General features: G+C 46.9%; 1 protein-coding gene across 3 annotated transcripts in view; it reads left to right on the top strand.

The window, feature by feature from the left end:
* SFMBT2 (Scm like with four mbt domains 2) overlaps positions 1 to 16,107 on the top strand; it is a 256,051-nt gene extending 239,944 nt beyond the window's left edge. For all 3 annotated transcript variants that reach the window (XM_034929914.2, XM_008953126.4, XM_055092391.2), the window contains 4 exons: positions 1,828 to 1,994; positions 2,345 to 2,608; positions 3,445 to 3,573; positions 10,826 to 16,107. In XM_034929914.2, coding sequence (XP_034785805.2) covers positions 1,828 to 1,994; positions 2,345 to 2,608; positions 3,445 to 3,573; positions 10,826 to 10,966 — 701 coding nt within the window. In that variant the 3' untranslated portion in view covers positions 10,967 to 16,107. The remainder of the gene's footprint in view (positions 1 to 1,827; positions 1,995 to 2,344; positions 2,609 to 3,444; positions 3,574 to 10,825) is intronic.
* Positions 16,108 to 17,327: the final 1,220 nt, after the last annotated feature.

Below are 17,327 nucleotides of genomic sequence, written 5' to 3'. Positions count from 1 at the left end.
CCAGTGGGAGGAGGACAGAACGATATTTTGGTGGAGTCAAACACTGGAAAAGCAGGGGTCACCCAGTCTCATTCTAAGGCTCCAAACACATACTGGCCTTTGGCTGCATTCCCTAAAACCAGTTCTAATCCCCAGCCACTGGCTTCTAAGAAGCCAGCCTGCCCTGGCCCTGTCATGCACGCTTGGGGTTTGGGAGGGGACAGAGGCTTGCTCATTTGCCCCGTACCTGGAGATGGCCACAGAGCAATGCTCGCCCACAGCAGTTTATTCCTGCTCACTGAGTAACACGGTCCTTATAGAACTGGACACGGGACATTGTTCCAAGCTCTCCTGCCAGCTGCTCCTTTTGAGAGATTGATGAGAACAGGCCAGGGCTCCCGGAGCAGGTGTGCCTCCTGGGAGTTACAGGGCTGCTGCTGTGCGGCTTCCCGACAGTTTTTCCAAATGCCATGCTGTGATCAAATGCAGGGGAGGGGGTGGGACATAGAGGGTCTTAGGCCTGAAGGAAACCTATGCTTGTTAGTCGTGATGGTCTCATTTTGTAAGTAAGGAAATTGGGGTGCAGAAAGGATAGGTGACTTACCTGTAGGACAAAGCCCACGACTCAGTACTGTGAGAATGCACTAAAATCATGCTCCCTGCAAAGGGGCTGCTGCAAACCAGGGTTTGTGCATTTACCATTTTCCTTTGGCCCACCCCATTCGTAGATAAAGGTTCCTTGGCTGCATTCAGTTATTTTGTGGCTCATGGGCATCACATAGTGGGACGGTTGAACCTTTTATTAATGAGTAGGCGTCTGGGTCGTAATTGAATGCTGGATCCTTAGTGGTGGTTTTCATTAGTTGATGATACATTTCATTTATAAAAAACATTAATCACTACTAAAGTTCAATAAATAATTTTTGAATTAAGATATACACCTGTGTCTCTGCTGTAGAATTCAGAAGTAATGTGAGTCCCAGCAAATGAGAAGGAAATAAAGTATACAATGATGTAATAGAGAAGGAACTCTGAGAAGAGGAAAAGTGCTTGGTGAATTTGGCCCGCGTGTTCAGGATCATAGCTTGTCTTGGTCGGACCAAGAGCTGGGGGAGTCCCTCATGCCAGGACCACGCCAGCAGATGTTCACCCAGTGCTTGCTGACTGATCAGTCGCTCAAGATTCAGACTTGGGAGCAGGTGTCAGAGCACTCCGGTGGATGTCATTGCCACCACTGTATGCAGTGTCTGGGGTCCAGACAGGGATAAACTCCCGTGGGAACTGTGGACACCTTTGTCTCTTTCACCTTCTGCAGAAGTCAGCTCTGGCTTACAACAACATACCACAGACCCGGAGCTTTCACTGCGCACACTTACCTCCCACAGTCCTGGAAGCTGGAAGTCCAAGATCAGGGTGTCAGCAGCTTTGGTTTCTGATGAGATCCTTCCTGGGCCTCAGGCAGCCACCTGTTCCCTGTGTCCTCATGGGGCCTCTCCTCTGGGTCTTGGGTCCTTGGTGTCTCTCCTGGACACTCCTAGGACCTCATTAATGTCCTATTGGATTAGGCCCCCACCCTTATACACTCACTTTGGGGGTTCGGGACATCCAGATACACTCACTTTGGGGGTTTGGGCTTCAACACTGGGGAAGGGCCAAGTTCAGCCCGAACACCTTCCAGACCTGAAGCTTTGGAGCAGTGCCTCTCCTGTGGGTCTGTTTTCTCAGAATGACTTCGTAAGGCACAAATGAACTATCAGATGAAAGAATCGTTTCCCTCCTCTCTCCTCTCTCTGTTCCTGTGTGTGTGTGTGTATAGCCTTCAAAAGTTTCTCATCTTCCTTCCTACAGCCTATTACTATGGAAAGAGAAAGAAGATCTCCAAGCCCCCCATCGGGGAAAGCAACCCCGACAGCGGACACCCCAAACCCGCCAGGCGGAGGAAGCGACGGAAATCCATTTTCGTGCAGAAGAAACGGAGGTCTTCTGCCGTGGACTTCACCGCGGGCTCGGGGGAGGTATGTTCTGCCCGGGGCACCTGCCAGCCTGTGGCTCTGTCATCTGGGCCTGGCCGGCAAGTGTGGCTGCTTCACAGCAGAGGTGGCCCTGGAGATTGTGGCGGGATGGTCAGAAACACCGAAGAAGAGCCCCCTCCTCCTTACTTACTGAAAACAAATGTAGTGTGTCCAGCTGCTTTGGCTGGGAAGGGCCTCGTAGGGCCCACGGGTGGGACCATTGGCTCCATTTCCGAGACTTCCAGGGACAGGGCTTGCTAAGTGGTCTGCACTGGGCCCAGGGTCTGACTGTGGGGCCACTGCTACAGGCCCCCCGGCCACCAGTGCCTTAAATGCCTTTTCCATCTTCCCAGGAAAGTGAAGAGGAGGACGCTGATGCCATGGACAATGACACCGCCAGTGAGGAGACCGGCTCCGAGCTCCGGGATGACCAGACGGACACCTCGTCGGCGGAGGTGCCCTCGGCCCGGCCCCGGAGGGCCGTCACCCTGCGGAGCGGCTCAGAGCCCGTGCGCCGGCCACCCCCAGAGAGGACACGAAGGGGCCGCAGGGCGCCGGCCGCCTCCTCAGCAGAGGAAGGGGAGAAGTGCCCACCGACCAAGCCCGAGGGGACAGAGGTGATGCCCGGGCGTGGGGACAGAGGGCTTCCCTCTGGGTCTGAAGAAGCACCTGTTACACTTCAGGGCCACGATGTGGGGAAACCTGTTTAAAATACCTCTAACAGCAGCAGCTGCTCTAGCTAGTTCCCAAGTCAGGAACAAAGGCTGGCGCTTCACCTCTGGGTGGAGGGGCCTTTCGGCATCAGAATGGAGTGCCCAGGGTGGAGACAGCACCTCTTTCCTGGACGGCTTTAGTGCCACCTGGGTGCTTGTCAGGAGGAGGGCACAGTCCTCGGTTTCCTTTCAACTCTGGGTTTCCAGAAATTCCTTCCCCGCATCTCCCCTGACTGCGCTGTGTCTTGCTCCCACGTCCCCTCCATAGGACACCTCTATGATGTTTTAAAATATTTAATCAGTGTTTCAGGTCTCCCCTAGCCCCATGGGTGGTGTGAGATCAGCAGAAAGGGCCACTGGCACCACCATTACAGAAACACTGGGGGACACTGTCTCGTGTCTGCTTGGACGTGCCCCTTGTATTTCTCCTCTTTTCTCTAACCAGAGATGCTTCGTTCATAAGCAGGCCCAAGGTTTCCTGAACTAGGGATGCAAGAGCGACTGTCACTGTGCCTGCCTTCTTCCCTCTGAAGGCACATGAGTCATTGCAGGGGGCATCATCACTGAGCTAAGAACTTTCTCAGGGACTGAGAGTGTGTGCAGCTTTTTCAGGTGCCCAGTGAGGGAGCAAAGGGAGGCAGTGGCTTCCAGCCAGGAACGGCTGAGGCCTGGAGAGTGCTGGAGAGGACCCAGCCAGCTGACTGTGCCGCAGCTGAGCTCCTCCTGCCCTTTCTCTGCAGGACACGAAACAGGAGGAGGAGGAGAGACTGGTTCTGGAGAGCAACCCGTTGGAGTGGACGGTCACCGACGTGGTGAGGTTCATTAAGCTGACAGACTGTGCCCCCTTGGCCAAGATATTTCAGGAGCAGGTACGGTGGTCGCCGCGTGTTGATTGTTTGATGTGCTGAGACTCTGGATCTGAAATGAACCTCGTGTCCTAGCCGGCTTCCTCGTGACACCTGCGAGGGGGTTCTTCGGCGCTGCTCGGCAGGTGTGCGAGACCCTTCTCCCTCCAAGGCCCCTGCTGAGAGCCGCCTGGCAGGGATGAGAGACAGAGCCTCATTCCTGCTCCTCTCAGGCCCCACCAGTGCCATGGTGGGGGGCGGAGGGGTGACTCTTCCAGGATCTAGTGACACCACCCAGCAGGGGTGGGAGGTGCCTGTTGCTGCCAGGTGAGGGGTGCGAGTCCACGCTCCCCCTGCCATCTCCACCGACCCTACAGTGGGGGCTCTTTACCACCAGGCAGGGGTGAGAGTCCCAGTTCCCTGGCTGGCCCTTTCAGATGCCAGGTCAGTGGTGGGATGGGGTGCCCAGTTGCCGCCTGGCCAGGCTGGAAGTCAGGATGGCACACTCTGCCTTGGCTGCTCTCAGTGGGGTCCGGCCAGCCCTCCCTGTGATGTTCAGCTGCAGAAGAGATGCTGCTGTCTCACAGTTTTTTGTCTTGCTGGGCCACCCCTTGGCCAGGCCTTTGTCTGGAGAGAACTGGCTTTGGTTGAGCCTCCTCTCAGTGCCTTTTGGCAAATCTGGGTTGCAGCTTCTTCACCTCCAAGTCTCAGGGGCATGAAGCTCACACACAAACAGCAACCACAACAACCAGAGAGCTCAGCACCGTGCTGTCAGCTGGCGGCCCAGGCCCCTAGCCGGTCTGCCCTCCTCTCTCCACCTTCCAGAGTCTTCTGTTTGTGAATTTGTATATAATGCCCATGGATCTTACTTAGGCCTAGTGGGAGAAGGAGGGAACAGTGTATCCACCTGGCCTGCCCAGAGCAGAAGCCCGCTGGCCGGTGTGTCGTACTGAATGCTGCTTTCGTCATTGTTTTCTTACCTTCCTCACTTCTTTCTACATAAAATATTTTTAAGACCATGGTATGGTGATGGACAAATGCAATAACAGTCGATATAATTTCTACCTTAAAGGAGTCTATAGTCCAGCAGATGAAATGAGTATAGTTAGCTAAAACACAAGATCATATGATGCTGTGTCCTAAGGAAGAAGAGAGGGTTTTTATTTACATTATCCCTTAAATTAACACGGAAACAAGTTGCTACTCTGCACACACACCACCTTGCATCCTGCCTCACTGGCCTTGCAGAAAATGCCAGGCTCTTGCTGTACTCTGTGCTTAATTTGTTGAAGTTTCTTGCGTTGTCCTGGTGTAAATATCTGTGTTCAAAGACCTCATGTTAAAAAAAAAAAGTACTGTTTTTCATATAATGTTAAAGATAGGTTTATTCAGTCTCTTTTTAGATCATATAAATTAGTAGTCTAGAAAGAGGATATTTCAAGCATTAAATCAAATAAGGAAACATAAAAGGTCTGTGACTTCCTGTGCACCCAGGAAATTTCCCAGCTTTTCTCCCAAGTTCATGCAGCAATGAACTGGAAAAAGCAAATTAAAATGGTCTCCAGTGCCACCCAAAGAGAGTAGTTCTTTCCCCTGTGTCCCGAGAAGTCCAAGAGATGAAGTAGTTCATGCTATTGACAACCACTAGAACCTTCTGCAGACACCCACTAAGTTCATGCTGAAAGAATGATTAGGCCGGCCATGGCGGCTTATGCCTGTAATCCTAACACTTTGGGAGGCTGAGACAGGCAGATCACTTGAGGTCAGGAGTTCGAGACCAGCCTGGCCAACGTGGCAAAACCCTGTCTCTACTGAAGAAAAAAAAAAAATTAGCTGGGTGTGGTGGTGGGTGCCTGTAATCCCAGCTACTTGGGAGGCTGAGGCAAGAGAATTGCTTGAACCTGGGAGGGAGAGGTAGCAGTGAGCCGAGATCGTGTCACTGCACTCCAGCCTGGGCAACAGAGTAAGACTCCATCTCAAAAACAAGCAAAAAGAAAGAAAAAAAAAAGAATGATTGGAGGCAGAGGGAGTCACCTCCTCACCTTCTCACATTGGCCACCCTTCCTGTCTGGACAACTCTGAAAAGCAACCAGGGAGAGACTTCCTTAGACCTAAAGAACCTGGGTGATGAGCTTGTCCCTTTAAATAACACACAAACAGGAAAGAAAGACAATTGTAAGAAATACAAGGGCTTAGGTGATCGGGGGCTTATTGATAAGCCACATCTCCATTTTGAAAACAAAATTAAAGCAATAGGTTGAAATGCTGTGTAGAGCGCTGCCCAGCACAGCACATTGCCTGTCTGACACTTATTGACAGTGGTGCTGCGGCGAGATAAGCGTTGTATTCAAATACGTGACAAGCGCTGGTCACGCAGGTTTGGTTGCGCTGATCACGCAGGTTTGGTTGCGCTCATGCGTATCTGTCAGTCCCTGTGTGCATTCAACATACACCGATTCAGTCCCTGCGAGGTCCCTTCTGATAGCTAAAGATACGAGGTGTGGCATTCTGTATTACTCTAATGTTTTGGTTTTATTTTTAGGCTCAAATGCTTAGTTTTCACAATAAAAAAAAAAGTTTAGTTAGGCCTGAATGAAGAGCAGATTTCTCATTTCTAGATCCCAGGTTAGGTATGAGGGCTTATACCTTGAAACGTCAATAGCTCCTGTGTCTGTCTACACTGTGTACAAGTTCTCAGTAATAAGCAAGAAAGTGAAACAAAGCTGGTTTGGGGAAAAGCCTAAAGTATTGAGTCTTCCTTTCTTATATTCCTAAGCCCAGTTGATAACACCAGAGAAAAGTTTCATGCCTTCCCTAAGCTAAGCCTTCTAGGAAATGGAACACTGCCGACACTGTCCCCCTTGTAGAATCAAGTTGCTCTCCAAGCTGCTCTTTTTTTTTTTTTTGAAATGGAGTTTTACTCTTGTAACCCAGGCTAGAGTACAATGGCGCGATCTCGGCTCGCTGCAACCTCCGCCTCCCGGGTTCAAGCGATTCTCCTACCTCAGCCTCCTGAGTAGCTGGAATTAGAGGCACCCGCCACCATGCCTGGCTAATTTTTGTACTAGACAGAGTTCTGCCCTGTTACTCTTCTAATATCAGTAAAAGCCTTGCCCTTCATCCCTACTTATTTCTCTTACGAGAGAGAAAAATAGACTTTCACTGATCATCATCTCATTCCTGTGTAATTTCACATTTAACATTAGGCAAGTTCACCTGTTGGAATAAAAAGCCATTGCCCACTGGGCTGTCTGAAGTACATGGGCACTTGAGTCCTTTTCTGTCCCATCAGACCTTTAGTTACTAATTTTTACTAATTGGTTCATCGTCATTTAGCCCAAATACTCCAGCTCTGATTTGGTGAGGCCTCCGGTAGGTCACCGCAGGCATTGTCTGAGATTACAGATGAGCTAGAAGGAACCCAGAGACTTTATTCACCGGCATGCGAATGAGATCACAGTGCACAGCATGGTCATCACTATGTGCATGCAGGCCCTGAACGTTATATGCCTTTCTGGGCATTAATTTTCACCAGAAAAGTAAACTTCCTGGGAAAATAAAATAAGTTCTATTTCTATTCTTTCCTGTTCTATGGATGTCATTGAACATAATGGTTAAGCCACCTGTCCATGGTTTAATGACATCCACAGAACAGAATAGAACATCAGCCCTCTGCCTACTTAAAACGTGTTTTTATGAGGCCCATGGTACCTGGAAGACTTTGAGTCTTCCAGATTATTATAAATGCAGAGATTATTATAATTTGCAAAAGTTATGAACTCCCCATGACCAGCGTCTGTGCCTTTTATTTCTGAAATGTTATGGCAAGCGCTTAAAAAATCTATACTCCATAATCTCATGCTGCAAACCGGTACATGACACAGTAAAAATCCACTCATCTATAACTAAGAACATACAACACTCTAAATAAAATTTAACTATGCATTCAGCTTTCATCAGTCAGAGACAGCGCAATAAGCAGACTGCTCAAATGCTCAACTGACCTTAATGAAAAAATTTCAGGATCGTTTATAGGCTTAGTCCAGATTAAGCTGTCCTTTCTCTACTTCCCTAGATCTCAATACCTCCATTAGGAACTACCAGATCCTCACCCCAGTGCTCTAGCAAAATCGATTTAATTTTGCCCTGTGCTAAGCATGTCGTATATCTTATCATATTTCATTTCTTTACAATTAGTCCATTGATGGTAGTTCTGTGTTTAACATTGAAAGCGATCTGCCGGCAGCTCTCAGTTATATAGGAGCATGTTTATAAAAATCAAACCACCTGTGAGGTATGCTGTTATCTAAATAATCCTTGAAAGAAAAAATAGTCTTCCAGATAAAGTGGCTTTCTGGGCTCGTCATGATTTTACCTTTGGTGTCTCCCCAGTTTCCTGGAATTCTATGTTCCAGGGAACTAGCTGTGTTCTTTCAGTCCCTGTCGGCCTTAATAATTCTTACTGGTCCCTGAAGTCTCAGTTCGAAGCCCTTTCAACACCCCTATAAGACTGGCTTGGTTGCCTGTCCTGTTTGAGCCCTTATCTCTGCATCCATATGTTAATATCCCTGTATCCTAATAGTCTGTTTACTTGTCTGCCACCCTCCAGATTCATGGGGTGTCCAGAGAGGGAACCTTTCCTTTGTTCACTGTGACATTCCCCAGAGGCCAGCCAAGTGCCTGCCACTTAGTAGATGCTCAATAAATATTGGCAAGTAAATACATGAGTGTGTGCACTTGCACTGAAATGTGGTACATGCATCGGCCACCTTCACTGAAATTTTCTGTAAAGAAAGAGTTACACGAATATTTTCGTGCTGATATTCAGTGGTGATTGAATCACCATCATGCCCAAGTACAGATGTTAAAGACTGAGCTACAGTTTTCCCTTCAAAGTTTAATGTCAGAAAACTACAGTTCTCATGCCAACACTCTCTCTAACTAGCTATGTGATCATAGTTAGATTGGCTAGCTTTTCTGGGCATTAATTTTCACCCGGAAAGTAAACTTCCTGGGAAAATAAAATAAGTTCTATTTCTATTCTTTCCTGTTCTATGGATGTCATTGAACATAATGGTTAAGCCACCTGTCCATGGTTTAATGACATCCACAGAACAGAATAGAACATCAGCCCTCTGCCTACTTAAAACGTGTTTTTATGAGGCCCATGGTACCTGGAAGACTTTGAGTCGCTACACCTATGCCTTCTTGGTCTGTTTTGATGTATTATATGTGGATTTGGCTCTGAAAGTGGAATTGGCCTACAGACCCCAGGCCAGAGGTCCCCTTGGTTTCTTCGCGACCTAGAGCCAAACACTATTTCACAGTACTCCCAAATCCCCCCAGCTGCAATCAGCCTTTTCTGTAGCATCTGAAAAGAAAGTAAAATAACATGTATGAGCACTATAGAGAAAGGGAAAAATGATATAAACATAGCATGAAAATATAGTGACAGTTTTCTACAGTTTGTCTCCTGCTTTCAGTGTGTATACAAGACAGATCTGTTTACTTTGTGATTTGATAAGGTCACCTTTCGTCTTGGTTGAACGTGGCTTCGAGTTACTTACATCATAGCTAGTGCTCCTCTGTAATTTAAAAATAAAAAATGACACTCACATTGATACTTTTAAACTTAATGTTTCATTTTTATTGCTACAGTACTTATTAGGGAATATTGTTGCTTTTGAATCTGATCTGAAGATAAATTATTCCTGCTCTTAACATTAGTCTTTTGAATCTGATCAGATGATGAATTATGCTTGCTTAGAAGATTAGTCTGCTCAAGGCTACCATTTATACACACTTTGCCTTTTTGCTTTAGATATTTTCAAGACAGCTAAATAAACCGTTAGTTTAAGAAAATAAGCTGCCTGTGCGAAAGTCACTGACAGGTGTTGTCGGAGACGTATGATCTTGTGTTTTTGCTTGGCTATTAATGTCCTTGTGGCTTATGGCAGCCCTGGGTATAATTCTTCTGCAGGTGGCAGAAATTCCAGTATGTGGAGCTCACTTAATGCTCTTACGGTACCACTGATCTTCATCATTGCCTGGGGCCTGCAATCTCTCAGACCCCTCAGTGACTCCTTCTGGACGATTGAGATCATCTTGGTAAATACGAGGGAGGATTGTGGTTAAATTCCTCAGTCCGGTCAAATGACATCTATGTGAACGAACCAGATTACTATAGGAAGCAAGCTGCTGAAGAGACAAAGATGTCCAGTGGAAGGGTCTTAGAGCTTTGGAGTGGGTCTTTGTATGCTTCCTCCTGCAGCAAATTCAACTGAACATTCATTGAATGAATGTCTTCATGCCCTGTGTGTAGGTAGAGAAAGTCTGAGGCAGGACACAGTGGGGCAACAGATCTGTGTACAAGTGACACCTCGCTCTGGGGAGTGTGTGTCTGTAAATGGGGGGTGTGTGTGTGTGTGTGTGTGTGTTTCCCTTTATGGAAAACTGTGCTGTCGTTGGCATATCTGTCTTGAGCATCTTCTCACTCATCCTAATGGTGAAATGCCAGACCTTGGCAGGGAGCTGAGGGAGCCTTGTCTTTTAGTAGAGATCCCTTTGCTTAGTGCTCAGATGAAGTCTCAGCATCACTTAGGGAGGACCTGGCCCTGCCTGGGGTGGAGAGTGACTTGCCCTCCCAGCAAGGGGCAATAAGCTTGGGAAGCAATTCCCGCAGCAACCCACCTGTTCCAGCTCTTTCTACCCACCAGGGTAGGTATGTGAGTTTCAGAGTAGCCAGAGTGCCCTTAGCCAAAAGCTCTTGTATTTGTATTGTTGTTTTTTGTTGTTGTTGTTTAGAGAGTCTCCTGCTGTGTTGCCCAGGCTGGAGGGCGGTGGTATGATCACAGCTCACTGCAACCTCAAACTCCTGGGCTCAGGTGATCCTCCCACCTCAGCCTCTGAGTAGCTGGCATCACAGGTTTGCACCACCATGCCCAGCTAATTTTTAAATTCTTTGTAGAGACCGTATCTCGCTGTGTTACCCAGACTTGTCTCAAACTCCTGGTCTCAAGCGATCCTCCAGCCTCAGCCTTCCAAAGTGCTGGAATTATAGGCGTGAGCCACTGTGCCCAGCTACAAAAAGATTTTAGTAACACAAAGATTAGACAGTCATCAAGCCGGGCTGGTGTCTCTACCAACAATCCCTTGAATTGAATGAAACAAGAGCATCCTGTTGTCATGTTTGGCCCCGGACTGGAGCCTGCTGTGACGCATCTGTGTACCCCAGTGCACACTACCCCTTCTCTAACCTGCCTTTCTTTTCCTGCAGGATATTGACGGCCAAGCACTCCTGCTTCTGACCCTTCCGACGGTGCAGGAGTGCATGGAGCTGAAGCTGGGGCCCGCCATCAAGTTATGCCACCAGATCGAGAGAGTCAAAGTGGCTTTCTACGCCCAGTACGCCAACTGAGTCTGCCCTCGGGAGGTGGCCCATTATTGCTGGGATGCGGTGTTGGTAAAGGTTTCCAGGACTGAAACTTTCATTTTCCGGGATATGTTAAATGGTACAGCCACTAAGTATCACCAGAAAACCAGAAGCCCAGGATCTTCTGCCTCCGCCAGCCTGTGAGCTGTTTCCATGTTTTCAAAGCACAGCAGCAGTCGCTTCTGGGGAGTGCCAGTTAAAGTCATGCATCAGACGCTGCCGGACGTGGGCCTGCTTCTTGGCTCACCCACGTTTTGCCTTTCTCCTGCCCCAAATCAGGCAGCTCCCTTGGAGCAGGGTTTCCTAAGATGAGGACTGCATTCTTTGAAAACAAAGAATGTCGCCAAGGAAGAAACCTCACGCCATGCTGTAGTGTTTCCTGTAATCACACGAGCACATTTATATATGCAGTTTCCTACGGATAGGCGTGTGACCCTGGTTGAGTGGCACCTGCAGTTTCATCTTGGTGGCAACTCCTTTGCAATGCAGCTGGCAGCGACATCCTTACAAAAACGTGCTAAAACTCTGTCCTCTGTTAGAGGTGCCTTTTAGGAATACGGGGAGTGAAGGAAGGCCGGCAGGCATCTCCATGCAACTAGATGGTTTGTTTGTTTGTTTGTTTTGTTGTGTTTTTTGAGACAGGGTCTTGCTCTATCGCCCAGGTTGGAATGCAGTGGCGCAATCTCAGCTCACTGCAACCTCTGTCTCCCAGGTTCAAGTGATTCTCCTGCCTCAGCCTCCCAAGTAGCTGGGATTACAGGCGCCCACCACCATGCCTGGCTAATTTTTGTATTTTTGGTAGAGACAGGGTTTCACCATGTTGGTCAGGCTAGTCTTGAACTCCCAACCTCAAGTGATCTGCCCGCCTCGGCCTCCCAATGTGCTGGGATTACAGGTGTGAGCCACTACGCCCCGGCCCAACTGGATGGTTTTTGATTGAAACCTAGAACATCTGTAGAGACAAACTCTACCCAGTCTTTTCTAGACCCTCAACTAACTCCAGTGTTGTTGTTTAATCGTAGCCGGATCAGGGAGTGAGTCTTTTAGGCAAATGTTGGATTATATATCAAAGGAAAAGCTTAGTTTCAGAGAGGGGAAGGGAAAGAGATGTGAGGGAAGCATTTCATGAACCAGCTACATCCCCCTTAGAAGGATCACTGCAGCAGGTCGCTGAGCAGGAGTCCCTCTGAGCGTCCCTTCTGTCTCGTTCTGCCCCAGCTGGCGGCATATGAACCAGGCACGATGCAGCATGAGCAGTGAATCTGGAGTCAGCCACTTGGCACCCTGGTTTCGCTGAGAACAAACTCTGAGATCTTGGGTGACTTCTCATCACTCTGGACCTCCATTCCTGTGAAGCGACAGGTGTGGACACTGAGGGTGCGGTGGTGAGCACACTGTCTCCCGCTGGCGTTCATCCCGCTCGTGCTGGAAAGAAAGATCCAGATCGTACAAAAATGAGAAAAAGAATAAGAAGGGTCTGGTCCCAGTTCTGACTCGGCCATTCTTACAGCTCTTTCTGGCTTTGAGTTTGCTTGTGGAATTTCTTGGGCAGTTGTGTTAAATCCGCCAGGTCACGTGCAGACAAAGCTGTGGCTGCGAGAGTTGGCTGGCCTCTTGGACCAGAAGCCATCTCCATATCCTCATGAGCGATTCCATATCTCCACTCAGACCTTGTGGACTACAGTGTTCCGCTGTGGTGGCTGCCAAGATGCCTTTTTAAACTTATGCAAGGAAACCAAACCCTCCCACAGTTCCCGAGCGGACACTGGAAGCAGAGGCTTCTCACCCTTCCTGCTTTTTCACCACAGTTACCTTGAGCTCGTCCCTTGGACTAGAGTCTCCACAGTTCCAGTAAAATTCTGCAGTGGGCTGATAAGCTGCTTGCATTTCTGTGACATTTCCAGACATGATTCTCAGTGGGATTTTGGAAACTTTGATTGCTCAAGCTCACCCTTCTTAACATTCTGTAATGGTTACAGATGAGAATGGAAAACACATATTTTATGGATGAGGCGTTCTGGTCTCCCCTGCAGTCGATTTCTAGAATCAAGTTTTAGAGTTTGGCTGATGCATCTGCCTGGGGACCTCAGATGCGAGGAGTGTGTCAGTTGTACACCGACAGAAATGTCTCTGGGATCCGTGGCTGGCTTGCCCCGGGCATCTCTCCTTTAAGCTCAAGTTTTGAACTCTCTGCGGATTTCCACCCCTGCCTTCTCAGCCACATGCTTTTGGCCTTAAACGCTCAGTCTCGTGGAGTTAAACTCTGTCAAACGATTGGAAAGGGCATCCATTTCCAGATCTTTGGCATTTTCCCCGCGCTGACTCTTTGATGATCCTTCACTGTGGCCTTTTCAAGCTCAGCTGTTTCTGTTGTATTTGAGACGAGGGTGAGGGAATGTGGTGGCCACAACCGAACAGGGACTTGCAGCACAAATGTCACTTCTGTCTCCCTTTTCAGTGGTGGCACAGAGGAGGAGGTGCCGCGTTGGAGGGAGGAGATCCCCCAGGAGCTCTCTGGAGCCCATCTAGGAAGCTGGAGTGTGTGGCCCGCCAGGAGCTCAGGAAGGATACAGCCACTGTCGCAGGGGAAAGTGTTTGCTTCCCATGGAGCCAAGCGCCCAAGACTCTCCGTATCCTTCACCCTGACAGTTTAACTTCAGTGTTTCTCTGTGCAGTTGCGGTCACCATGGGTGAGCACTGTCTGTGCACGTGCCAGGGAGGAGATGGCTGGGACCACTGCACAGGAGGGCGCAGCCTGGCGTCGCCATGAAAGTTGTCTCTATGCCATCTCTCCGGTCCTTGAGGAGAGCCCAGAAAGATTTTAGGACCCAGGAGGTGCTTTTCCTCCAGCTGTTGCCAGTGTCCTTCTGAGCTTGGATTCTCCGGGGATTTCCGTCGTGGTGGATGGACTTCACATCAGCAGCAATTCTGGTACAGAATTGTAATGTGTTTTCATTTCTCTGTAGGATTCACTTCTCACCAGCGTCTGTCTTAAAGGTAGGGCCAATTTCATGGAGCATTTTTCTGTGTGTGTCCTTGTTGCTTTTGGCAGAAAAAGTGGATTTGACATGTGTGCCCCGATGCCACCATAGCCCCTAGGCCAACAATGTCATGGTCTAAACACTAAAAAGTGATGCCCCGCATTCCTTCCCTGGATGGTACCGTTTCTTCTCCGTCTCTCTTTGATGATTCTTTGGGACCAAAGTCCTCTCCTTAGTGCGCCTACTTCCTGTGGGCATCACGCCACTTGGAACTTATTGGAACTGGCCCGGGAGACTCTGCAGTCTGCGCCGTTTGAAAACCCTGAGAAAGAGATGCCACCTCAACTTGAATCATGACAGCCCATCGCTCAGTCTCACCCTAAACTCACGGAGCTTGTTTCAGCTCCTCACTTCTTGACTGCATTTGTACTATGTTGAAAAAATATCCTGTCCACAAAGACACAAGCCTAACAACCTAGAAAAACAACAGGGTACTACTGGCATTACAGAACTTCTTTGCCTTTCAAAACAAAAGCAAAACACAGTGAACTTCACCACAGAGCTGCACAGCGTGGGGAACTCATCCATCACTTTCAAAATTAGAGTCATTTGATCCAAGTTGGAGTCAGACACAGTATTTGAGCTGCACGGCTTCTGGGTTCTCCCACCTTATTTGATCATATTCGAAAGATTATTTCCTGTGTTTGCTTTGATTTGTTCCTCAGTACATTAAAATGATCCACACCTTGAACACTGCCCCTGTGACCTTTACTGCCCTCTCTAGAAGGTTGATTTTGATCAGCCTTTTGAAGATGGGTGTCGTTTCCCTAACTTATCTCACAGAATTTTGAGTGTTGTATTTGGCAAGTTCTGAGATTTGCCTTCTATCTTATGCCAAACACCCCTTTCTAAGAGCTGTCCCCGCCTAGTTTTAGAAGTACTAGGGGTTTTCATACTTATTTTATAGAACACCCATTTATATTTATTTCTGTATATAGAACTAAAAAAACAGTAGTGTTAAAAATCTTTGTTGTGGTTTGAGCATCTTTGCTGCTTTTGGATTGAGATGGCGAATCAAGGCTTCACTTCCTCTCTGTTCTGTCTTTAGAAAGCTGTGATCGTGCGTGCAATTATTTGAAAGGCAACATAGTCAATTAAGAAACCTGTAGTTGTTAAGGAAGAAATTGTTGGCAAGATATCCATACTGCCCATATCTCGTTGGTGCAATAATTAAATAGCAAAGGAAATCTGTATTGGCAACTATTATAATTCAATAATTCTTTTGTTTACTGCCCTTTTCTGTTCAAGAGTTTTCTGGAAATTACTCCCATTCACATGGTTGAATTCTTAAGTTGACCAGTTCTCATAGCTCTATCACTAGAATGGTTTGCAGATACCCGAAACATACTATGATAAAATCAAATTGTGCTACTTTTGACCCATGTAATTTACCTAAAAGTTGTAATTGCTGACAGAGTACTGCCTTGAATTTTGGTTTAAAACCTCTCTAGTTTCAATGATAAATAACAACTCAAATAATTCCATATTGTTTGAGGAAGAGGCCATAATCCTTCTGAATTGTTTGCACTAAGTAATGGGATTTGGCCCAGTAAGTATGATGGTCGTGTCGCCTAACCAACGCAGAGCAGTGCTTTTTGTGTGGCTGAAGAGATGTGCTGACGAAAAAAGGAAAATTCTAGGACAATCGTTGGCTAAAAATCACCTTAGGATGAAAAATTTGAGGCAAATTTTTTTAAATGACAGAAAAAGATAATCATCTCACTTGCTTGAAACAGGAGCCAGCATGATCTCTGGAAGCATCAACTATCCCTCGTGGTGAATGTTGAAAGCCCTTTCACTGTTTTGCATTCTAGTTTGAATAGTTTGTATTGAAATTGGATTCCTATCTTGTGTATGTTTTTGGTGCGTAAAAGGGAAAAATTGGTGTCATTACTTTTGAAATTTGCAGGACGAAGGGCGTGCTTTTGGTTTGCTGTAAGATTGTATTCTGTATATATGTTTTCATGTAAATAAATGAAAATCTATATCAGAGTTATATTTTAATTTTTATTCTAAATGAAAAAAACCCTTTTTACTTGAAAAAAATTGTAAGCCACATTGTTAATAAAGTAAAAATAAATTCTGTGGTGGTGTTTGGGTCTTTGTGTTGAAGGTCATTCAATATTATCTTTAGCGTCTGCATTAGTTATTTTGTTCTGAATTTTTTGTTTTGTTTTTGCCACACACTAAAGCCTTATTTCCAGGTTGTTAACGACCACGGCTCTCAAAGTCCTGTGTGACCTCTCAGAGTCACCTCCTAGCTCCAGAATGGAACTTTCTGGTCGAGGAACTTGTGTTTATTCTTTTTAGTTGTTAAAACATTCTCGTGTATCCTCACACAACCACCTCTAGCCCTCCCACTTTCAATCATTTCCGTTATTCTGGGATTTCCTGATGCCTTAGTAGAAAGACTGCTTTATTACTATGAGAGCAATAATTAAATAACCACATTTACATTTATCATTTTTCTTTAAGTGTCACACATAGGTTTTAGGCAATGAAGTTGGGATAGGAAGACAGACCTTTGCCGTCCTACCCCATCTCTCGGATCTCTCACAGGCAGAACCTGTCCCCTTCCTCTGTCACCACAGGTTCAGGTAGCGTCTCCTAGGGACAGGGTTAAGGGAGAAGAGGAGAAAAAGCACTGAGGTAACAGAGGTGGAGGAGTGTTGAACAATTTCTCTTTTTCATACATCCCAGATGATTTCAAGTATCTTGCTTCACCTTATTTTTTACTTTATTGCTTTCTTTTTAGAGACAGGCTCTCTCTCTGTCACCCCAGAGTGCAGTGGTGCAGTCATTTACTTCTCTTTAAATATTATTTTTGCTCTGATGGCAATCACATTCTACATATAGAAATTTTTCTTTTGTTTTAATTATGGAAACTTTTTTTTTGAGACAGGGTCTCACTGTCACCCAGGCTAGAGTACAGTGGCATGATCACGGCTCTCTGGAGCCTCAAACGCCTGGGCTAGGGTGATCCTCCCACCTTAGCCTCCTGAGTAGCTGGGACCACAGGCATGCCACCACATCCGGCTAGGAAACTTTTTTTAATAGTAAAAATGAGGCCTAAAAGGGCAAAATGGGAAACATATTGTTCATTTCCTCAAAATACACCGGAAGCAAGTAGATAAAGGGTGAAATGGCTGAGTAAATAGGATGGTTATATTTCAATTTTGCACTTGAAGATCTTTGAGAAGAGAAAGACCAAAGATATAAGAGAGTGGAAGCTGAACTCTGTTCTGCACCTCTAAATTGAATGAATCAAGGCAAGAAAGAAAATCTGTATTTCTTTTCATGTTGCC

Source organism: Pan paniscus, chromosome 8 (genome assembly GCF_029289425.2).
Source record: "Pan paniscus chromosome 8, NHGRI_mPanPan1-v2.0_pri, whole genome shotgun sequence".
NCBI classification, from domain to species: Eukaryota; Metazoa; Chordata; class Mammalia; order Primates; family Hominidae; genus Pan; species Pan paniscus.
This window is presented reverse-complemented; position numbering and strand designations above follow the sequence as displayed.